The sequence below is a fragment of the Alosa sapidissima genome, chromosome 11 (assembly GCF_018492685.1).
Source record: "Alosa sapidissima isolate fAloSap1 chromosome 11, fAloSap1.pri, whole genome shotgun sequence".
NCBI classification, from domain to species: domain Eukaryota; kingdom Metazoa; phylum Chordata; class Actinopteri; order Clupeiformes; family Clupeidae; genus Alosa; species Alosa sapidissima.
The window spans coordinates 21,168,213-21,192,964 of NC_055967.1; the positions used below are offsets into that span (position 1 = coordinate 21,168,213).

The 24,752-nt window shown below is 41.8% G+C and overlaps 1 protein-coding gene across 1 annotated transcript; it reads left to right on the plus strand.

Moving 5' to 3' along the window:
• The first annotated feature begins 3,453 nt into the window (after positions 1–3,453).
• Positions 3,454–24,167, plus strand: LOC121723636 (carboxylesterase 5A-like). Its single transcript, XM_042109500.1, has 13 exons — positions 3,454–3,639; positions 4,737–4,932; positions 6,444–6,585; positions 6,766–6,899; positions 7,282–7,435; positions 7,791–7,895; positions 8,679–8,780; positions 8,925–9,065; positions 9,327–9,410; positions 11,785–11,926; positions 12,038–12,187; positions 18,828–18,900; positions 23,459–24,167. Exons 1-13 carry the CDS (start codon positions 3,459–3,461, stop codon positions 23,625–23,627), a joined length of 1,773 nt encoding a protein of 590 aa, XP_041965434.1. The 5' UTR covers positions 3,454–3,458; the 3' UTR covers positions 23,628–24,167.
• The last annotated feature ends 585 nt before the right edge of the window (positions 24,168–24,752 follow it).

The window sequence follows — 24,752 nt, forward strand, 5'->3', positions numbered from 1 at the left end:
GTGAACATATGCATACTTAAAATAGTTTCCTAAAATGTAACCCTAATCCCTAAAAAATGATGGATTCAGATATGTAGGTGCATGCTTGTCAAGCCATGTCACCTCTGCTTCAGGTGTTCACCTGAAGCTACAAACTACAAATGGTGCATTGACAAATTAATGAAGATGAAGGGCTCCAATCTGTATGGCACACAATGCAATGCATTTGTTATACCGACCTGCACAAACTAATGCAAATTGAATGAACTGGGCAAAACATTTAGCTACTTTAATACCACGCAACAACATGCTACATGCTAATTGACAGACAGTGCATATCTTATGCCATTATTGAGTTGAATGCCTTATTGAATATATTTGATTGGATTAGCCCAATACATGAGAAAAAATACATTTTGCTTTGTCATTTTGTTTGTTTGTTTCTTACTTTAAAGAAGATACAAGGATACATGGATACAAGGAAGTTTATTGTCACATGCATATAGTTACTGGAAGTAAGAAATGCAGTGAAATTATGTCTGGTGTCAGCCTATTTGTGCATTTATGGGGGGGGGGGGGTAAAAAAGTGCAGTAGAAGGGGTTTAGTAGATTAAGTGGCAAGGGCTGCATAAGAAAGGTGGGGGAGGATTGGGATTGGGCGGGGGGCACCAACAAGGAGCACCCAAGAGCAACAGGGGCAAGGAAAAACTCCCTTACCAAGGAAGAAACCTTGGGCAGATCCACGGCTCAAGGGGCTAACCCAACTGCCAGGGGTCTTGGTGTGTGTGTTGGGGAGATGACAGGGGAGATGGGATAGTGTGCTGTGTATGTGGGGAGAGGGCAGTGTGCAATATGTGTGTTGGAGAAGCTTCCTCATGAGACAATGTGCTGTGTATTGGGGTGGGGGGGGGGGGTCAGTGTGCTGTAAGTATGTTGGGGATGTGTGTTGGAGAAGCTTCCTGATGAAATAATGTGCTGTGTATGTAGGGGAGAGGGGGGGGGGGGAGTGTACTGCAAGTATGGTGAAGGGACTTACTATTGCAAGCATAGTACTGTATGTATGATGTATGTGAGTGATGACAGTGAAGATGTGTGTGTGGGCGGGAGGGGAGTGGAGCAGTGACTGTGTGTGTGTGTGTGTAGTGTGTGTGTGGGTAGGTGAGGGCAGTGTGCTGTAAGTATGTAGAGGATGTGTGTTGGAGAAGATCCTGAAGACAATGTGCTGTGTATGTAGGGAGGGGGGGGGCAGTGTGCAGCAAGTATGTAGAGGAGGCTTACTGTAGCAAGCAGTGTGCTGTATGTATGTGAGGTGATGACAGTGATGATGTAAGTGTGTGTGTTTTTTTGTGTGTGTGTGTTGGGGATGGGGGTGGGGGCAGAAAGGCTAGGCAATCAAGGACATGGGTAGATAGATGGAGGAGAAATCAAAAATAATAAATAAAAAGTTCTATGGAGATGTGCAAAAGTTGGAGAAAGTCAGATATGTGTGTGTGTGTGTGTGTGTGTGTGTGTATGTGTGTGTGTGTGTTTTGACGTGTGATGAAATAAGAAAATAAATAAAAGGTCTGTAGCATAGGGAGAGGGATGTAAAAGTGCTAAAAGTCATGTAGGTGTGTGTGTGTGTGGGGGGGGGGGGGTCATGAGTGCTGAGGAGTGAATGAGTGCAAAGTCAGTATAGTGTGAGTTCAGAGTTGGGAAATGTTTGAGAGTGCTGAGGAGTGAATGTGTCCAAAGTCAGTATAGTGTGAGTTCAGAGTTCAGATGGCCTGGGGATAAAAACTTCTCCTGAGTCTCTCAGTTCTGGCTTTGTGACTTCATAGGCGTCTTCTTGATTTCAGCGGTAGGAATAATCCATTGTTAGGATGAGAAGAGTCCTTCAGAATCTTTTGGGCTCTTAGGAGTACTCTTCTGGAATAGATATCTTGTAGAGCAGGGAGTTGAGTTCTTATAGTACGTTCAGCTGAGCTCACTAGGCCTACTCTCTGCAGAGTACTACAATCTCTAACTGTGGAGTTCCCATACCAGGTGATGATGCTACCAGTTAGAACACTCTCAACCGCTGAAGTGTAGAAGGCCTTCATGATGGATGTAGAAACTTTGAATTTCCTTAGCTGACGAAGGAAGTAGAGTCGTTGTCTGGACTTCTTCAGAACATATTGAGTGTTAACAGTCCATGTTAAGTCTTCAGTAATGTGGACACCAAGGTATTTAAAACTTGTGACTCTCTCTACAGGTTGCCCGCTAATCATTAGTGGGGTGTAACTGTAGTTCTGCTGCTGCCTTCTGTAATCCACTACCATTTCCTTGGTTTTAGTGATATTCAGTGTCAAGCTGTTAGATTGACACCAAGATATGAAGAGTTCAGATGCAAAACCCTCTAAATCCATCTGACCACGTTTCTTTTAAATGAGCATTTAAAATCAGGCTCCTATAGGTTTTTGCCTATAAATCGATATTTCAGACCAGGAAGAGAGTGGTATTTAGTGGGTTTTGAAGTTAAATTATTTGACTAACGTATACTATGTGTGGAGAGCATCCACTCACCATCTTTATCTAATTTTTGACGTAGGTGGCATTTAGAGGCTTTTGCACCTGAACCCTTCATATAGACATATATATATATATATATATATATATATACATATATATATATGTGTGTGTGTGTGTGTGTGTGTGCAATTAGCAAAATTAAGGATGAACAGAGTGCCTGGTCGGATCTTTCCAATCAAGGCAGCTTTTAAATGCCAGTCAGTGTATGTAATAGGTTTAGACGATCAAGATTTTTTTGACCACAAGTAGGCCTAGGTTACGTTTATACAGTTGTATACGTAGGCCTAACTAGCTTCAAACAATAGTTTACAGTGTGCCTATGACATATAGCATACACTATTACATACATTTTCACATTATACCACAGATGAAATAATCTCACCCTCTTCCTTGAATAGTAAGCCTATGCGGTTTAGCCTTTTCACTATATTGATACACATAAACACATTCTTTGTTTCATTCAATAAACAACAGTGAAATGTTGAAAAGTACTTTGAGGTGCTGCAGGACAGGTCAGAGTTGTAATGACAGAGTGACTCCTCTAGAGGGAAATAATTTTACTTGAGAGAAAAAGGTTTCGAAATCGCGGAGGTTCCTGTTATAACCTGTATAACAAACATGCTGTTTTGCAAAAGCCTGTGCCTTCAGTAAACATACCATCCATTGCCACTAAATAAAATAAAATAACTATTTGAAAGATCACATTCCAAAATGTAGGTAGGCCTGCCTACGCAGTCGATAGTCAGAAGTAGGCCTACACTAGTCCAAATGTCCGTCGAATATAAATGGCATTTGGTTATTGAATAATAGATATTCAGGCGCCTCTATGTATTTGTTTGGTCAGTGTCAGGAAATGCCCCAAATTTTGCAACTGTCTTATGTGTGGTGTAATTTGGAAGTAGCCTACAGTAGATTTAGCCTACTGCTGAATGATGTTACAAAATCAGTGGGAGTCCGTTACAAAGGCAGTGCCAGCGTATTTGTCAGTGTACTGTCGCAAATGCTTTTGTACTCCAGAGACCTATGTCATTACGCCATTCACCATGACAGGGAAACTCATGAGCTTGTGTTTGCTCCAAACCCTTTTCCAGCTGTCCCTCTCACTAACGGGTATGTAACAGACTCTTGTTTTCTCAGGGCTAATGACAGCCTACACAGCCTAGTGTCAGCAGCCATTCCATGTCAGTCTTGTGGTAATGTCTTCCTTTATTATTTAATTGGGGGTAGATTCCATGTGGACATTGTTACTGCCTAGACTTAAAGTAGCCTACTGTTGTTAACTTTCTGATATTGGCTGACCAACAGAGAATTTGTTGAAGGTGTCAATACACACTTTTGTGTCTGATTCAGTCCCATGTCGTTATATGCAGAAATACACTCAAATGCTTTGGATGACAATGCTACCCATGTATTTATACCGCTACCGAGATAAGTTTAGCCACGATCAAGAGCAGGTAGCCTAGAAATCTAGACGCGCCCCTAGCGGCAGCCAGGGCTAGTCTAGCAACTCTCCGTTGGCTTGTGAGCTCCAGAAATCGAAACTCAATCAGGCCAATGAAATCGTGTATAGAGTCGTTAGGTGGGCTTAACATAATGATTGATGGCAGAGTTGCAACGGTTGGCTTGAATTCCCTGCTACTTGAAAACAAATAAGATGGATGTTGCTGTTGGCGAACAGTGTGACACGAGTTAAGCTTTTATTAAGTTGGCAAACATTTGAACTAGCCAACTAGCTCCGCTGGTGGGAAACGCATGGGACTCATAGCGCTGCCGCTGTCCTATTGCGTGCAGAGGGAATTTGAAAGACAACTGGACTGAGCACTGCGAACGGTGAGTGCCCAGACCCTACATTTTAATGTAGGTGTGGCTCATCAGGCTAAAGAGCAGGGCCACCAGAGCTCACCCTGGTGATGTTACCTTCCCAAAGTGTATGGTACACCTGATGGGACAAAATTGTAAAGAGATAGATAGTGCTGTTGAACGTCAATTTGCTTATTGTTGCATAGTGTTTGAGGTCAAAAGCTGAGATATTGATGGTATAAGGAACAATAAAAAAACACTATTGTGGATTCCTTTATGTTGCTATATGTTAATCCCTCTTACAATGAAAACTGACAGACTGAATAGTTCAGGCCATGGCAATGTTACACTGTGATAAATAACTAGTGTTGACCAAGTGGAACTAGTGCTTGCTGTGTGATCTGCAGATCCCAGTCCTGTGGTGTCGGTGAGGAATGGGACTCTTCGGGGTGCCTCCATGACTGTGAAAGGCTCCAATAAGCAGGTGCAGCAGTATTTGGGGATCCCCTTTGCACGACCCCCTCTGGGCCCCCTGCGTCTGTCTGCCCCCCAGCCTGCAGAGTCCTGGGAGGGAGTGAGAGACGCCACCCAGCAGCCGCCCATGTGAGTCTGGCTCAATGCTCAAACATCAGCCAATTAGCCCATTTCACAAGATGTCGTCACAGTGTAAGCCAACGTCCACTGGAATTTCAAAGCTATCACTACTTGCTGTCTGTCTGCTGTCAACAAACAGATTAATAAAAAATGCAGTGCTTTTTCAATATTTATTTGTCAAGTTTACCAAGGTTTACAAGATGTAAACATAGTCTTAGAAAGCCACTCCTATAACAGCCCAGTCCACAATAAGGAGAGGAACAGGAAGACGTTTTACCCTGCCAATTAAGGTAGGCTATCGTTAACCTCAACGAGCCAGGACACTGTAAAATGTGCTTATTCCCTACAACAGCCAGCATCCAACTAGTAAGCAAATCCCTCCTTTTATATACAGTCTCTCTCTTTCCCACTTTCACATTTAAGGATAATATTTTAGATGAAATTTGCGGTTATTTATACATAATAACATATCAATAACAGTCCCATGTCACTGATATGTTATGTTTTATTTAAGCATAGTTGGTTACTTTACTTGACAGTATCGACATTAGTCATAAACATTTATGACATAACACTTCTGTTATTAAGTGACATTCAGTTTTTATCATAACAAGTTAGGGTTAAGATTAGGGTTAAGGTTGGAGTTAGGGTTAGAGTAGGATTAGGGTTCATGTGTCATGACAGTGTCATGAGTTCATGACAGTGTCATGTCACTCTTATGTCGATACTGTCAAGTAAAGTGTTACCACATAGGGTTATTGTGAGGGACCGAGGCGACCACCCCACGTTTAGGGATAAGGTGGTGTTGAGGGAAGGAGATGGCAGGAGACGACAGTTCCATACAAAAATATAATTAATTTTATTGTCAAGTGGAGGAAGCACAGCAGGAATCCAGACATAAAAATCCAGGGATCTTCAGTATGTATCTTCAAGTGAACATTTGAACTCGCCATTAAACTAGGCAACAATTCCACAGACTTTCTAGGCTCCCGGTCCAAACAAGGCGACCTTGCATAACTCTGGACCATACTTTATCCCCTTGCCTCACAGCAAGCAAGGTTAACATTATAAACTTCAATTTACTTTTAAACTCTAAACTTCCCAGAGTCCCTGGATCTCCAGCTCTTCCCTCTGTCTTCCGTTGTCTCCAGTCTATTGTGTGTTCCCCCTGTGTGAAATAAGCCTGCCATTAAATAGGCTAGGGCAATTACCCAATAAGGTCTGGGCTAAACCATTATAGGGAATGTGGGGGTGGTGTACCATTAACCCAATCACAGTTAAAATCAACACCAGACACATACATAAGACATAAACCCATACACAGCCATAAACCTGGAACTGAGTACAGGTGGGTGTGTTTGGCTGCAGTCCATGCAGGTGTGGCACAAGGCAGTTTTTCAAAAGTTTGTCATAGGGGAAAAGGAGAGGACCTCTTTTTTCAGTTATATAGGACATTTTTTTAAATCCTACCTGCTCTGTACTTCTCCTTATTTCCTCCTCTCTTTCTCACTCTCTGACAGGTGTCCTCAGCCTATAGCTTTTGTCACCCACATAGCCAAAGTCATGGCAAACAAGTTTGCCCTGCCTGGGCTGTCAGAGGACTGCTTATACCTCAACGTGTACACTCCTCCTACTAATCCCTGCACTGGAAAAAAGCTGCCAGTAAGACTACAAATGCTAATTTATAGCTAAGCATGCACTTTCAAGAGTACATGAAGTACATTTTAGCACTCCCTCCAATTGAACAGATCATTTTTAAAGCCAATTAAAGCCAATATTTGCTCTTTATTATTTGTTTGCTTTGTTGTGTTGTTTTGTTTGTTTTTGTCTTCTGATGCTCAGGTCATGGTGTGGATTCATGGAGGTGCTCTGTATTTGGGAGGAGCTGCCCAGTTTGATGGCTCTGTGCTGGCAGCTTATCAAGATGTTGTCGTGGTAATCATTCAGTATCGCCTTGGGATTTTGGGCTACTTCAGGTACAAGTGAAATGATTTTTGGTAGAGTGGTTTTGTGCACATCCCACATATCAGTAGGCCAGGTGCAGGACAAAATGTACAAAGGTAAAACATAACAGAATATCTGCATACCCGACAGGGTCTTCTTCAGGCAAAACAGGGTCTTTTTCATTATGCCGAAAACAGACCCTGTCAGGTTGAAATGTCACTGTTTTATAATTAAACATTTGGGAGCTACTCAGGTGTGTGGACATTCTTTCTTTTGTTTTACATGTGAAATGACTGCCATACTTATAAGAGAGTGTGGTCCCCACGTTATTTTCAACTCGAGAGATTTCTCAAGAAATCAGTTTTCACATTTACTGAGATTATTACATAGAGTTCCTGTTTCTCTTCTGTGAAGCACTGGAGACACGAATGCTCAGGGAAACTGGGGCTTCCTTGACCAGATAGCTGCTCTCCAGTGGGTGCAGGAGAACATCGAGAGCTTTGGAGGAGACCCCAACTCTGTCACCATCGCTGGACAGTCAGCTGGAGGGATCAGTGCATCTATACTAGTAAGTAAAACCACCTTTTACAAGTGTACAACACACACAGAGCAGGGTTTTTTTGGGCATCACCCAGCAATGTTTAGAATACTCAAGCATAAATGTAGATGCGATGGCAGGGATTTGTTCTGCTGATATCTTGTGTGAGACAACTTGGTTCTTGGTGAAATACACTGTTTACAAATGTCTTAACCCATGCTCACTACACCTATCATTGTACCTCACAAAGCCATGAACACTGCATAACGCATCACTAAACATGGAGGTCTTTGATCAATAAGAGAGGAAGAGCAAGAAAATAAACCACTTTCTCACATTCATAAGAGACTCTGGTGCACAATGTGTTTCCTTCTCTCTCTAACAGCTCCTGTCTCCCCTGGCAAAAGGATTGTTCCATAGAGCGATCTTTCAGAGTGGAGCATCAACACTGGAGACTTACTCTACCAAGACCCCAATGGTTTTTGCTGAGGTGAGAATTGAGTGGAGACTACTGGCTATCAAAGCAATGTGTCAGGGATGTTGTTGTTATGTTGTTTTGTTTTTTCATGTTATGTAGGCTACTTTTTCTATCATCGTGTGTTTTGTATGGCACATGCTTAAGGGAAGACATGGATGTCAATCAAGCAGAATGGCAGAATTTACATTGTTGCATTCAGAACTCATCAGCTCATTCCATTCCTACTGTATGCCCATATAAACTGGTTACAATAACAATGTATCACCCGGAGAGAATAAATACTCTTTTCTGATTGGCTGGTGGGGTGGCTATTAATTCTGAATACCGGGACACCTATGAAATAGATCTGGTAAAAAAAAGTTTAATCACCGTTCAATATCAATGCTTATGAATAGTTATTATAATAACCATATAGGACAATGGTTGAGCCTGGAAGCAGGCTTCGCAACAATGGAATCAACTGTAAACAAGCTAACTGTCCATGCTATCGCTGTTATAGGGCTAAAAAAGGTTGACCAAAAAACTGAACAAGTCAACTTCTTTTTAAACCGAACTGCTTGTTTCCTTTGCATGCTAAAAAGGCATGACTATTGCCTTTAGTGGCAACCGGGTGATAAGCGGGATAACGGCCTTCAAAGTGTCCTGCGCATCGGGGAGTTATTTGCCTCTCGCCCTTGTCCATTAATTCCGTGGACAGGACACCTCGGCGGCCGTTATCCCTTGCATAACAATTGTTACATGTTGCATGCCTTCACTTGGAATGCAGCAGCTGATGATGTAATGTGTTACTTGAAGATGGTGGCAACTGCAACAGGATGCACCTCCAACTCAACTGAACTCCTTGTGCAATGCATTAGGGATAAGTCTGTAGAGGAACTCATCAATGCCACCCTTACAGTAAGCTCCATCTGACATAAAGAAGTGATAAACAACATAAAATTGAATCAGTTAAGCCCATATAAGAGGTGACAAGAGTTATTTATTTGATATTATATGTATTTATCTTGTATTATTAATTATTTTCATATTTTCTCTGTGAAGACTAGAATATTCCGGGGTGCAACTGTTGATGGCGAGTTTTTGACCGCATTGCCAGAGGACATTTTAAAGGAGAAAGACTTTCATAAAGTTCCAGTAATTGTCGGTGTGACCAACCATGAGTTTGGATGGCTGCTGCCATTTGTAAGGACCTTTCTGTCATATTGCCCTCATCCCAGTGCATCTAATGGCCACCTTACACCAAACAACTTTGACAAGATTTGGGAAAGATTCTTGAAAGATTGTAGTCTTTTAATTAATGCCCCACATTCAGGCTTTACTCAAAAGACAATCTTTCAAGAATCTTTCCCATATCGTGTCAAAGTTGTTTGGTGTAAGGAGGCCATAACATGTATGATCCCTCTTGTGAGTACTTTTCAAATGAGATCTGTATATCCCAAACAGGGTGTTGTAGCATATGGATGGGAGAAAGGTATGGACAGAGCAACCGTGATGAAAGAATTAGCAATCCATCTGCCGCCTACCATGGTGAGTCTCACCATGTTAAGCATGAGCACTATGCCCTCACGCTGACTACATTTGATTTGTGCGTGGGTCTGGATCTGAGTTGTCTACTTTCTGCTTCACTTCATCCGGGCATCAAGCTGTAGTGTATGCCTGCTGCGCTTTACTGTCTTTGAGAAGCCCTGGACTGCATCTACCAAACTCTCTTCCTTCACTTTCTCTTAAATATCTCTCCTATTGACGTCCTCTGCAGAACTTCACTAGGGTCACTACTAAAGCTCAGGTGAAACCAAAACATTTGTCCTCTCTTTTCTAGAGCGGTCTTTTTACTGCCTGCATGCCCTTACAAAAATTAAATGTTTGCGGCAGATTTGCAGCAAACGTGTGGGTGATTTGTGGGAAACAAATGAGTTCACTAGAAAATATCGCTAGAAGTTTGCCAGTGTTGGCCGCTAGAGGCAAACTTCCAGCAAAGTTCTGGCAACAATGAGAAGTTTGCCACTAGTGGCAAATGTGTTCGCCGGTGATTTGCCATCATACTTAGCCAATAATGGCAAACTTCCAGTGAACTTCTGGTGCATAATGACATTGCTGCAAATTTGCTGCAACATTACCAAAAGTTAACCTCAACTGTTTGCCAGAAACCTATTGCATGTGAAAATATGACACAACTTCGCCAGAAACCTAAATTTTCTGTAAGGGTGTTCCTTAAAAAACTAGGATGCCGTTATCGTTCTCTGTCCCAAAATGTACCCCTGGATATTTCGTCTTTCCTGTCTTCATAGTACTGTTCTTGTTGTTCTTGTTTTTCTCTCAAACTCCACAAACCTCACCTTTGGACACATGTGAAATGCCTCCCTCTCCTGGTCAGAAAGAAATCTACAACCAATTAATGATAAGAACTTACGGTAACACTTTATAATAACTACACACAATTAATCATTTATTAAGCCTTTGTTACTTATTAGTTAATGGTTTGTTCATCATTAGTAATTTTTTTTATGTTCATACATAATTTATCATCAGTAAAGCATTTGTTCACACAATTATAAATGGTTTGTTCATAGTAAATAAGCCTATCCAAAAACATGTTTGTAAGTACATGATTTATACTTAATAAGTAATGAAACAACCAAGTAATGAAATCATTTTCTTATTATAATCCAGTTGCAAACTATTACAAAATGTTTTGTTCATCATTTGTAAAGCATTGTTCCTATGTTAATTCTCATAAATAAAGTATTTGTGCACACAGTTATAAATGGTTTGTTCATAGTAAATAAGCCTATATCTAAAATATGTTTATGAATTATTGTTAATACTTAATAAATTATGCAATATACACATGCACTAATGATTAGTTAGGGTGAGGATACATATTTTATAAACCACTTCCTAATACTATAATTCATGATTAACTTAGGGATTACAAGTGGTTAGTTAATGATATTTTGTAAGCTTATCTAAAGTGAGGACTTTCAATGCCTTGCAACACATTTTCAAATGATCTGTAAACTATTATTAAATGTTGTATTCTTCATTTGTAAAGCATTGTTCCTACATTAATTCTTATCTGTAAATCATGTTTACACACAGTTAAAAATGGTTTGTTCATAGTAAACAGGCATATCTATATTATATTTTTGAATTGACTGTTGTAATACCACTGGGCAGAGGTAGTGTATTGGATAGGGAGCCGGGTTAACATGCAGTAACCCATAAAGTTGGGGGTTCAAACCCCAGCGTCCACCAATGTGGCCTTGCCCTTTAATTTCATTGACATGTGTAAGTCGCTTTGGGTGAAAGTGTTGGCTAAATGAATAAATGCAAATGTAAACTTTATAACTCATTTGTAAATGTGTTGCAAGGCATAAAATGTCCTCACTTTAGATGAGCTCACAAAATATCATTAACTAACCACTTGTAACTCAGGAGTTAATTATTAATTATAGTATTAGGAAGTGGTTTATAAAATATGTATCTTCATCCTAACTAATCATTAGTGCATGTGTATGTAACAACTGTTAAATAATGGAAATATTACTTAATCAAAAACATTGCATCATTTATTAAGTATTAACAATAATGTATAAACACATTTAAGATATAGGCTTATTTACTATGAACAAACTATTTATAACTGTGTGAACAAATGCTTTACTGATGATGAATTAGAAATTACTAATGATGAACAAACCATTAACTAATACGTAACAAAGGCTTAATAAATGATGAATTGTGTGTAGTTATTATAAAGTGTTACCGAACTTACAAATAAGAAAACTCTAATGAATTAAAAATATTCAGACTGCATCTACCATCATATGGAGGCGTTAACACTTGTCAAAATAAACTCATGAATGAAGTTCATGTGTTGTTGATGCTGTTTTGTTTTCAGCCCGTGGAGACCAAGGAGCTAGTTGTGGATGAATACTTTAAGGATGCACACACACCACAGGAAATGCGTGATCAGTTCACTGAAATAGTGGGGGACTACTGGATGGTGGTTCCAGCTATTAAGGAGGCTAGATATTACCTAGGTATGATAAATATTTGCAAGAAATCCCATCACCGCTTTCCGTAGTTTACCCCTTATCGGTCATCCAAAATCCCTCCCAAATTCTCGGTTTCTCTCTCTCTCTCTCTAACAGATGTGGGGGCATCAGTGTACATGTATGAGTTTCAGCACCGGCCAGAGGCCTACGAGTACACCAGACCCAGCTTTGTGAGGGCCGACCACTCAGACGAGCTCATGTTTATCTTTGGCGCCTGCTTCTGGGATGGACACATCAAAGTCACAGGTGTGTGTACTAATACATCCACACACACACACACACACACAATAGGATCTTTATTTTTGAACATTATTGCAGCACAACAAAGTAGGGCACTTCAGCTGTTTTTGTAAAAGTCTGTAAAGTAAACAGGGATGTTCCATATTTCAACATTCTACACTGAGGTTTGGCAGCCTTTCAACATTGTACAACCGTCACCCAGAGTATTTGGCAGAACGGCCAGGTCTTTTGAAAAGCTCTCCTTTCTACTCTAAGTTTGTTTCCACATTTTGTGTGTGTGTGTGTGTGTGTGTGTGTGTGTGTGTGTGTGTATGGTGCAAGTTAATTAGTGGAGGGGTAAAACTTTGGCGAGAGGAAGAAGGATCTGCTGTGTGTGTTGGGGGGGGGGGGGGGGGGGGGAGGGCACTGCAACTCCCCGCAGGTCATTTGTAAGTACTACAGTGAGTGGGGAGAGGGGAGGTTTCTCACTGTCTGCATGTATCTGTCTGGTGCTTGCACTGCCAGCACCTTAGGCTTAGGCTGCTTGCCACATTTACTGATGATAATCCTCTCAATCATATATGGACTCTTGATCAACTACTAAGTGTGGGCCTATTGTGGGCCTACTGTCACATGTCCACAGGAGCAGTTAACCATAGGGACAGGAAATGTAATGAAATGTACACCTTGTCATGTCTTAATTGATTCACTCTCACTACAACAATGGTCTCAAGTCTCATCAAAGTACTCCTCATGTGATCAAATCAGCTGACCTCCAATCATGCATAGCTGTCAACCCTCCCGTTTTTTCCGGGTTTCTCACATATTTTTACCTTTTTCCCGCTGTCTTCCCATTTTAATATTTTCCCGTAAAATATCCCGTATTTTAACAATCTCATAACATTAGCTCTACCATCGGACTTGTCAGTCTTTGTACTGTTGTCCTGTTGCTACCCCCTTGCCCTTCCAGCGAAACAGATGTTTTCAAAGCATTGTTTTGCTTGCTTGAAGGCGACAGTGAGACTATTTAAGATGACGGCGTGGTTGTTGTGAGAGCACCATTCAGTGGCACCTGCATAGTGTACGGCTGCACGCACTGTGTGTATCGGCCTACCAGGCTACTCAGAGTCAGCTACGAGTAGAGAAAGAATTCCCCCTGTTTGTATATCCACTACAAGTTGGCCTACCATAACTTCCTAACTCTGCACTGTAGCCCATAAACTGCATGACAGGCTATTTATATTTTTCTTTAAAATAACCAAATGCATTTGTTCAACTTTATGAAGAAGAAGCACACATTTTGTTTGCGCAGGAGAGAGAATGGCAGCGCACAAGGGCATCGATTACAGAACTTTAGCCTTGTTAGGGCTGTATAAAGTTGACCAAATTAATATAGGCTGTTGTTAGGCGTAAATAAAGTAGGCTACTTTGTTGTATTGTTTAGCTGACCAATGCACAACCTTGCAATTGCGAAACGGACTAAAACTGCAACCCTTCCAACGTTGGGGGACGAATGTTGACATTTTCCCGTATTCTGCGTGAGAAATCCGGGAAATCTCCCTTATTTTCAAAGCTCAATGTTGACAGCTATGAATCATTTGATCCATATCAATGTAACCAATCACAAACTGGGTAGCCTATTTAAGGGAAGTTAACACATTGTTTTGGGAGCCATTCTGTAGTCAGAATCTCCTGCACCACCTTGGTGTGTAGCCATCATCCTCTGAGCTGGTATGTTCATTATGACCGCCGCGCAGCGAAGCGGCGGTCATATAGGTTTAGTCAGATTTTTTATTATTTTTTTTTTTATTTTTTCTTTTTTTTCTTTTTCGCATGCCCAAATTTCCGTCAATGATTCCCGGGACACTGAAAGACCGGGGTACACGAAACTTGGTGGGCATGTTAATCTTGTAATATCAATAAGGACCTAGGTAATGTTACCATTAGCGTTGGTTGAGTGATGGAGGCCCATTTGATTGATTGCATTTGTAGAAAACTATAAATGCGGTTATACCAAGCAAATTGATAGCAGCACTGTTTGTATCTTTCGACTGTCATTTATTGCACGTGCTACAAAATCATTCTGTGCAATGGAATATTTACCAACGTTACACCGGTCTGATACAGTTTTGCCTATACATGCGTGAGACTGAGACGCCTGTTTATTTTGTTTTAAGTGCGTGCAGCGTGTGAGAGGGGAATCGATGTGCTTTGATTCCAGCTTGGTAGTTGTAGTCTGTGAAATTAAAAAGCACGTGTGTGTGAAGTATCCAAACAATGACACCTTCATTTCATTATGGCTGCTTTAGCAACACACCTTAAGCTACTGTGTAGTGGGTCCCATTTAGAAGTGGCTACTTCATTCGCGCTTTCCTTGACTCATGGAGCTGCGTGAATGTTATTACAACTTTTCGCCACGAAATGGCAGTTTAAATCCGCTTGATACTGTAAGGCGTGAGCCATTGGTTTCCAAAGGAGATTTTATTTGTGTCACCAGCATAGCCTATTGACAATTTATGTTGTAAATAGGCCTACCTTATAATCCTACCTGTAGCTTAGGGAAGCTAACAGCTTTCTATTAGGATCTAGTTTGTTAGCTACCGTTTTGTCATAACTCCCTGATGCATTTTTGCATTTAGAATAGCCAGAGCGTGTATATCTCAATCGGAAAATTAAACAATATCGGGTGCCTATGGACTAGGCTGGGTGAACCCACTATTTATTTTTTGATTTCTTAAAAGATTGAGCTTGGTCTGATGAAAGCCAGACTAGCCATGGACCTCAGTTACACAATGCAAGGGAACATGAATCAGCCTATATTTGCACGAACAATAACGGACAAAAGCTCTTCAACTTTGGCCCGTTAAAATGTGTATGAACAGTCTAGCGACGCATTTCATCAAGGCCCATTTGGACATGTCAGTTATTTGCACCACTGGTTAGATGTAAAACAGCATTTCGTTTCAGACTACTGTTACTTAATTTGTGCATTAACAATAACGTTTCAGACTACTGTTACTTAATTTGTGCATTGACAATAAAGTATTACATGAACTAAAGATGACTAAAATCTTATGTAGAAGAAGAAACATTCACAAAAAATCCATCCATCCAAAAATGACCTTTGTTTTTGATAGCTGTTGAAAACGGCATGGAACTGACAGAGATGTTTTTGTTTATAAATACATAAAAAATAAATAAATAAATAAATAACATTATGCTGATACCTTTTGCTTTTCCCAAATACAATGTAGCCTACAGGTGTAAGTGACCTTTCATCAATCCAGTTGCAATGGATGAACTGTGATGAACTGCCCTACTTGTGATTGTTTAGAGATTTTAGGTTTTATAACAATGCTACATCTTCTTTGGCTATTCTACAATCTATTCACCTTTTCAGCACCAGTAGGCTACTTTCTGTGCAGCCGCACACACACACTCAGGCATGCCAAACAAGCATACACAAAAGTTTCAAGAGTGGGGGATGGAGTAAAATATGGAGACAAATTGAAGTGTGATTTATTTTCGCGGAACGGATGTACAGGACTGAGCGGCGGTCATATTTTGTACCGCTATGCGGTACATCTAGTTCTCTGATTGTTTCGTATGGTTTCCTAATGTTCCTTTAACCTGTTTTCGTAACTTTCACATTATTCATTTAGATGTACTTTCTAAAATGTATTGGATGAGCAACTTATACCTGACAAATAAATTGTTATGCTCTGATCCGCATAGCCTTTCTGAGTACTTAATGACCATAGTCGTAGTCTAAGGTAACGGTGTTGCCACAAGTATGACTGGGATAAGTTATCGCCGCCATAGAAGCTAATCAGCTGGAGTGGTAAGCTACAGCAGAACTGACTATTGTAGGCTATAGGGTGATATAGCAATGGGCAGTTTGTCAGCGATGGAATAGACAAGACGGCGAAACCTTGGCTCAACCTGAACCCTCTGTAGCTCAGGGTGTAGTAGACTGCTAGCGCGCTAATGAGTTTAGCAGTCCGAGTCAGCACTGTAGCCTCTGTCCTCCTCCAGAACCAGTACATGTTGTGCTTTTTAGGAACCGCACGAATTAAACGGCCGAGGAGGAGTTAGACCAAAGATGTCTAGACCTACGTAACATTATTCCTAGAAGTAATGCGTGTCATAAGAAACAGTCTATATTGTGGGTTTACCAACCTACTATGGATATTGTTTTTACATTGAACTGAAACTTTCCATATTTAGCGGATTCAGATTTATTAGGTTAACAGGGGTTCCAACAGCGTTGTAATTTCCAACAGCGCGCGGAAGCTTCACGCTTTCCTTCGACCACTCCCAGTTCCCTCATTGGTCCTGACGAGTGACGGCTTATACATTGAAGGATGCATGCACAGTGGCTCATTCCACTCGCAACTTTTCACAGTTTGAAATGATTTCCCCTGAGGCATCATTTGTAATTGCTTCTCCACAACATGTCTATTAGATCCAATACCATTTAGTCTTTTTAAAGAATTAGGTCTTACTTAGTTGTGTTCTTCTTCTTGCTTTGGGCTCTGTGCCATCAACTTTTAAAACTGCCATCATTAAACCACTACTTCAAAACCTAGTATGTGTGACAGTACTGTGTGAGAGGCTTTGATTGAAGTATCTGATTATTCCCCCTATGGTTGCCCATGGGAAATGTCCCGCATAAGCTTTTCCCTCTTAACCACCAAGATCACACAGGTCATGGAATGAGTAATAGGGCAAAGACATTGCGTAAGTAAATACAAAATATTAGATTTTAGACAGACATGGGACAGTAGGACATACTGTACAGATACTAAATACTGGTGACATAGAAGGCCACTAGGCCACACAAACACAATGCACAAACAAAGTTGTACTTACTGGGGCTTACTGATGGATGACGGCTAATGCAAATGCACTACAAACAAAAAAGGAGAGGGTGAGCATAAGAGCACAACACAATTAGCACAGTGCACCAAACAAGTAGGAACTATATCCTAAAGACCACATGCAAATGCACTACAAACAACACAAAACAAAACAAAAAAACACAAGGAGGATAACAAACAAGTTACAGACAGAAAACCAGAAACAGGACCTACACTGCAACCCCAAACCAGTAGCCAACCAGCCACCACAGAAGCAGGAGAGTCAGTCAAGCACAAGTCGCAACCGTGAGCGAAGTGGAGCAAAACAGCAACACCGTCCATCAAATTAGTTGTTCTGGAGCATGGAAACCAGGAAGAGCAGCATTCCTGTATGCTGCAGATAACAAACTGTTTGAGCAGGTTGTGTTAGCTGATTAAAGGACGTTTTTATAGACTGAAAACATACCTGCTAATGGCTTGGCAGCTACACAGAAACCAGTGTTTTCAAGTGGGGTGTTTGTTTTGAACACATCTGCTGCTGTGACCAGCTGAAATATAAATATAAATATGAAACCAGTAAATCTCTACATATCGCAATCCCTTGAAACAGTCCTTGAAACAAGGAAGAGGACATACCAAGACTAAAGGTAGCCTCCAAACTACCGACGCCCAGGGATGTCAGAGAAGGTAGCAGGCAGGCACAAAGTTTGGCCCTCACAAACAAGGCGGACGTCTCCATGGTAAAGGTTACCTGCCCTTCTATAGGAAACAGGTGCTAATATCTGCTAACGAGGTAGGGGGGACATGGGGGGAATACAGACAGACTCAGCTGTGCTCTCAACACTACTCCTGCTACATATGCCCATGCTACGCAGGGATCAGTCCTCGGCCCCATAGATATTAGAAAGCTAGATACCGCATTGGGCTCCAGAACGTACGTAAATAGCGACGCCATCTTGGTGGGGTCAGCAATCACTGGAGGCCAATGGAGGAGCATGTGACTCTGACTGGAAATCAGACAGGTGTCTGTGATTGGCTGCAAATGTTGCCCATAGACAATAAAGGTGTTGCCCCCACCAATATGGCGGCCGTGTTTACGATGCCACCTAATAGAACTCGACAGTCAATGCAGTATCTAGCTTTCTAATATCTATGCTTGGCCCTATACTTTTTTCTTTCTATGACCTTCCCTCTTGGTGACATAATTAGCAAGTATGATGTAAAATTTCATTATGCTGATGATATACAGCTGTATGTTCCTGTGCAACCAAATTACCTTTCTAAACTTAAATGTCGAGGCCTTTATATCAAAAACAAAACAAACAATTGATGAGTAGTAACATTCTATTGTTAAATGAAAACAATACAGAGTTATTAGTTGTGAAAACAACACAGAGTTATTAGTTGTGTTATCAAAAGTATTGGAGTCATTTTTTACTCTCATCTAACATTCCAAGCAGACTCACATCAAGGCGATCACTAAGACAGCATTTTACCATCTAAGCAATATTGCTAAAACTAGATGTACCTCTAGTGGTACAAAATATGACTGCCGCTCAGTTCTGCACATTCTCTCCGCAAAAAATAAATCATGCTTGTCAATTTGTCTCCATCTCCTTCTCCATCCCCTACTCTTGCAACTTTTGTGTATGTAAATGAGTGTGTGCATGTACATGTTTGCTTTTGTGTACTTCTCTGTGTGTGGTGTGTGTGTGTGTTTATGTGTGTGTGTGTGTGTTTGTGTGCATTTGTGTGTTCTCGGTCACAATTATTTTATTCGGTTTGTTGTGTTTGTTCTGATGTTCCAGGAAAGATCACAGAGGAGGAAAACAGGCTGTGCAAAACTATGATGGCTTACTGGGCTAACTTCATGCGCACAGGGTGAGTGGTTGTTTGTGGAATCCTATCTCATTTCAAGTTATTCATCCTTTTATATACGCCATAGTCAATCATTTAAAGTTTTATATATCTGTGTCATAGCACAATGATATTAAGATTGTGATATTAAGAATACATATCTTGTGTGTAATTGCAGTGATATTCTGGCCCCCAATAGGGATAGGGGTGGTCTCATCTTTGCAGTATCATTGCTACTTCATGCCCATGAAGACACCTTTGTAATTATTCAAGATTCAGGGCAGTCTACTGGGCTTACATACATACATACATACATATATACATACATAGATAGATAGATAGATAGATACGTTATTGATCCCCAAGGGGAAATTCAAGGTCTCAGTAGCATACAGACATCACACACACATTCACTAACAGCAGAAAAAGTAATTAAAAGTATATCATATTAAAAACACAACTAAGCAATAAGGACAGTAGAAGATAAAGAATATACTAAATATACTAAAATACATATTATACAAAATAACACTTAATCTAAATCAATTCTAAAAACAGTATCCACATAGTGGGTGATTAATCTAGAGGCACTTGCAATGACTGATGCAGGGACTGAGCCTGTGATTCTCTGTGCATAGTAAGGTACGGTAAGGTGCCCTGTGTGAGTGAGTGTCATGGTGATGGTGCAAATGAGTAAGTCCAACAGTGCAACAGTGCAAGAATAAAGTCTAGAGACCAGCATAAAATAAATATGGACATATCAGAGAGTAGGCAAGGTAAACTATAGAAAAAAACTATATAAAACTATATTAAGAAAAGGTATAAGTGTGGCCACAATCCGGCTGTGGCATGGAGGGAGGGGTTATGCATATGTGCTAATTTAGCACGCAAACAGTGAGGCAGTAAGACAGTGGTAAAAAGTGGCTAGTGGACAGACAGTACCCAAACATGGAGAGGGTGGAGAGGCAGACAGACTATGCGGAGAAGTCTATCTCTCCTCTTCCCTTAAGTGAAGCACTGAACAGTTCAATGGCCCTGGGGACAAATGACTTCCTTAGTCTGTCTGTTGTGCAAGGCAGTGAGCGAAGTCTCCAGCTGATCAGGCTCTTCTACTTTACAATAGTGCTGTGGAGTGGATGACACTCATTGTCCAAGTTGATCAGTTTGTTCAGGGTCCTTTTGTCAGATATTGAAGTGATGCACTCCAGTTCAGCTCCCACTACAGAGCCAGCTTTCCTTACCAGCCTGTCAAGTCGCCCAGCATCCTTCTTCTTTGTGCTTCCTCCCCAGCATACCACTGCATAGAAGAGGACGCTGGCAACAACAGACTGGTAGAACATCCTGAGGAGCTTGCTGCACACATTGAAGGACCGCAGCCTCCTCAGGAAGTACAGCCTGCTCTGCCCTTTCTTGTAGAGTGCGTCAGTGTTGGCTGACCAGTCCAGTTTATTGTCCAGGTGGAGACCCAGATACTTGTACGTGCTTTCCACTTCCACATTGACCACATCAATGGAGACTGGTAGCAGAGCGGGCTTAGACTTGCGGAAATCCACCACCATCTCCTTGATCTTTGAAGTGTTGATTTGAAGGTGATTGAGTTTGCACCATTGCACAAAGTCCTCCACCAGGCTTCTGTACTCCTCCTGCTCGTCCCTGATACACCCCACAATTGCAGTATCGTCAGAAAACTTCTGCATGTGGCTTGACTCGGTGTTGTGAGATGTGTACAGGGTGAACAGGACTGGAGAGAGCACAGTTCCCTGTGGCACTCCGGTGCTACTGATCACAGTGTCAGAGAGACAGTTCTTCAGTCTGACGGAACTGTGGTCGCTCGGTCAGGTAATCTGTAATTCAGGTTACCAGGTGAGCGTCCACACCCATCTGCAAGAGCTTGTCTCCCAGTCTGAAGGGTTGGATAGTGTTAAAAGCACTTGAGAAATCAAAGAACATGATTCTCACAGCACTTTTCCCCTTGTCTAGGTGAGAATGTGTCCTGTGTAGAAGATAAGTGATGACATCGTCCACTTTCTCCTGGTATGCAAACTGTAACGGGTCTAGTGCATGGCGTACCTGGGGTCTGAGCATACCTAAGACCAGTTGCTCCATTGTCTTCATCACGTGATGTTAGAGCGACAGGCCTGTCGTCATTAAGCTCACTAGGGTGTGGCTTCTTAGGGACGGGGGTGAGACATGATGTCTTCCACAGTGTTGGAACTTGTCCGAGACGTAGACTCAAGATGTGCTTCAGTGGCTCCCCTAGTTCAGCAGTACAGGCCTTGAGTAGCCTTGGACACAGTCTGTCAGGCCCGGCTGCCTTCTTGGGGCGAAGTTTCTTTAGTTGAACTCTTACTTGATCTGCTGTGATGATGGGGGGGGTGCATCTGGGATCTGTGTGTCTGATGGCTGTTGACTGAAGTCGTTGTCACCTCATTGTTCGTGATCGCCATGTGGGGGAGGGGTGCAATATCCAGTGATGGTGGGGGTACAACAGCCTGTGATGGTGGAGGTGAGTGTTGCACTGGTATAGAGGGAGTGTGGGGGTGGGGGCTGACCACCTCCTTGATGTCCCTGTCAAGGCTGGCATAGTCGGTGACACCTCAACAAGCACAGGCAAGGAGGCGTCAGGTGGGGGCAGGGCGTGAGGTGATGGTGGCTTAGGTCGTTGGGTGTCACCGGGATGCAGAGCTGGAGACTGGGAGGTGGGGGTAGTGCAGGCATGCAAACAAGAGCAGTGTCTGAGTCAGCAGGGGGTGGTGGACAGACCACTGCCATTGGAGCTGGAGCAGTCAAACCTGTTGTAGAAGTGGTTCAGCTGGTTCACCCTGTCCAGGTCCCCCTCAACAGAGCTGCTGCTATTCTTCAGGCAAGTGATAGTCTTCATGCCGTCCCATGCCTCCTTCATGTTGTTTTCCTGCAACTTCTATTCCACCTTCCTTCTGTAGTCCTCCTTAGCCTCTTTCAGCTTGACTTTGAGTTTCCCTTGCACACGCCTCAGCTCTGCCATGTCCCCCTCTCTGAACGCCATCTTTTTCCTATTGAGAAGGGTCTTGACATTGCTGGTTATCCAAGGCTTGTTGTTAGGAAAGCAGCGTACAGTTCTGATTGGGAACAACAATGTCCATACAGAAGTTCAGGTAGTCAGTTGTGCAATGTGTAACACACATTCAGTGCACTCGAAGCAGTCTCTCAGAGCCTCATCCGCTTCAGGTGTCCACTTTCTGAAGGTGCGTGTGGCAACCGGTAGCCTCTGTACTTTGGGCTTGTACATTGGCTGGAGATGAATGAGATTGTGGTCTGACTTCCCCAGTGGGGGAAGGGGGTTTGCGCTGTATGCATCCCTCACGTTTGCATACATGAGGTCTATTATCTTGTTTTTCCTTGTAGGGCAGTCAACAAACTGGTAGAAATTTGTGAGTGTGGAATCCAGTGTTATGTGATTGAAGTCACCAGAGATCACAAAAAAGGCATCAGTGTGTTGGGTTTGAAGCCTTGCAATTGTGGAGTGGATGACATCACACGCTGTATCCGGGAGAGCTCGCGGTGGAACGTAAACAGACAACAATGGCGTGCGAGAACTCCCTCGGCATGTAGTATGGATGGAGACTAACCGCTAACAACTCCACATCCAGTTACATACAGTTTCCTTCACTGTAACATGTCCGGGGTTGCACCATCTATTGTTTATGTACAGCACCAGTCCACCTCCCTTCTTTTTGCCAGAAAGTTTACAGTCTCTGTCCAAACAAGCTACACTGAAGCCGGGCAGCTCAACGTTAGAAGTGGGGATATGGCTTGTTAACCACGTCTCCGTAAAGCATAACAAACTACATTCCCTGTACAACTTCTGGTTTCTTACCAGGGCAGCCAATTTGTCAGTCTTGTTAGCCAGTGAGTTAACGTTTCCCATCACAATCGATGGAACTGAGGGCTTGTATCTCCACTTCTTCTCCCGACGCCTCGTCTTCACTTTAACTCCCGCTCTACAACCCCGAAAGCACCACAGTTCCTCTGGGATGTTGTTGCGAACACAGCCAGCATTCTGTCGTAGTGCGATCAGCTGATTCCTTGTGTACACAAGTTTGCTGCCGCTGGAGCATTGCAATATGTCCGTATCCATAGGATAGAATAAAAACACTCCTCAAAGTGTGTAATCCAAAAAGTTGCGAAGTAAAAAAGTAAACAAAAGACGTAGAAAAAAACACAAATACACGGAGCTACCTCGACATGCTGCCACTCTTGTCGGCGCCGGAACATCATGAGGATTTAAGAGTCTCCTGATCAGACAGGACACGCTTTGGCGCTTATAAAACGCAAGATGCATTATGTTTTTATAAAAACATAGGCGCTTTTCCGCTTGGAGTTTAACTTTTTTCAATTCGCCTCCATAAAAACGCAAGGCGCAGCAGGCGCTCAAGACGTGAGGCGCTCTGGGCGCGTAAGCAGCGCACAAAATGCTTACTCCCAATACGAACATAAAAAAGGCGCGCCTCACTGCAAAAAAACGCGCCCTGTCTGATTGTTGCCTAAGACTGCTCTGTTCAGTAGTGCCCATGGTGATAGAGGTGTGTCTGTGATCCTCCAGCTCTCCAAATGGGCCTGGCCTGGTGCACTGGCCTATCTATGATGCCTGCAACAAGTACCTGAACCTGGACATGCAGCAGAGTGAGGGGCGGGACCTGAAGAAGGACAGAGTGCAGTTCTTCCAGAAGCTTGCTGCAAAGAAAACACAACTGCAAGAGCAAGACCAATAGTAATGACAGTGCCAGTCCTAGATGCAGACGGTATTCCAGAGTGCACATGAAGACATTTTAATAGCACATACTCACTGTGAGATCAGTACGACACTACAGTACAAAGTGTCACAGAAAACAAGTCACCAATTAATCATGAGCTACTGGTGAAGGCCTACATGATCAACCACACACAAATTGTCTTGAAATTACTCATGTCAATGTAAAACATTTCTATAGCTGTATTGCACCCAGCATACGCCTCTAATAACAGCTGTCATAAGCAAACATGATTCAAAGTCCTAGAAATGAATTACTTGGTCCCTGCATTTCAAGGACCGAATTAAAGATAACATCACTGTTTTCAGGATGGGGCTGTGTGATTATTATGAATACACATTATATGCTCTCTCTACTTTGGCAGTGATATATACATATATATATATATCATACTCATTTAAGGGCAGCATCTTTAATCTATTCAGTGTTTGTGTAATAACATTCATTTAAAATCTTTTCATTCATAACTGAAATGTCATTAAATATTTACAACACAGCCAATACTGTAATAATTTGTGAACTCTTACTGACAAAATCATTTACAATCAGGTGATCATAAATACGTTTTTTGATAATATCTTTATTGTGTGTATTACACACAGTAACCTTTAACTTATAGCATGTCGATCAATTTCATGTCAATCATGTAGTTCTTTTAGCTTAGAATAATGTCTTCATACTGAATGTGATACCACAATAACTGAGCCTCTGAAATTGCAGATGCATGCCCAGAATGCCTGGTATTGCTCTATGTAATGTTGTTGTCGTGGGTAGGAGCATGCAGTGTTGTATAAAGTACTAGAAAGCAATACTTGAGTAAAAGTACTAGAAAAAGACTTTGGTAGAAGTGAAAGTTGCCTTTTAGAATATGACTTAAGTAAAAGTCTTAAAGTATCTGATATATACTGTACTTAAGTATCAAAAGTAATTTTCTGATATTTAATGTACTTAAGTATTTGAAGTAAAAGTAAAAAGCAAGCGGTTTTATTTTGAACTTTTATTGTAAACTTTATTTTGGCTTTCTTATAGTAAAGCATAAAGCATATTCAGGGTTCCCATATCTTCTTAATCTCACTCATCAAATCA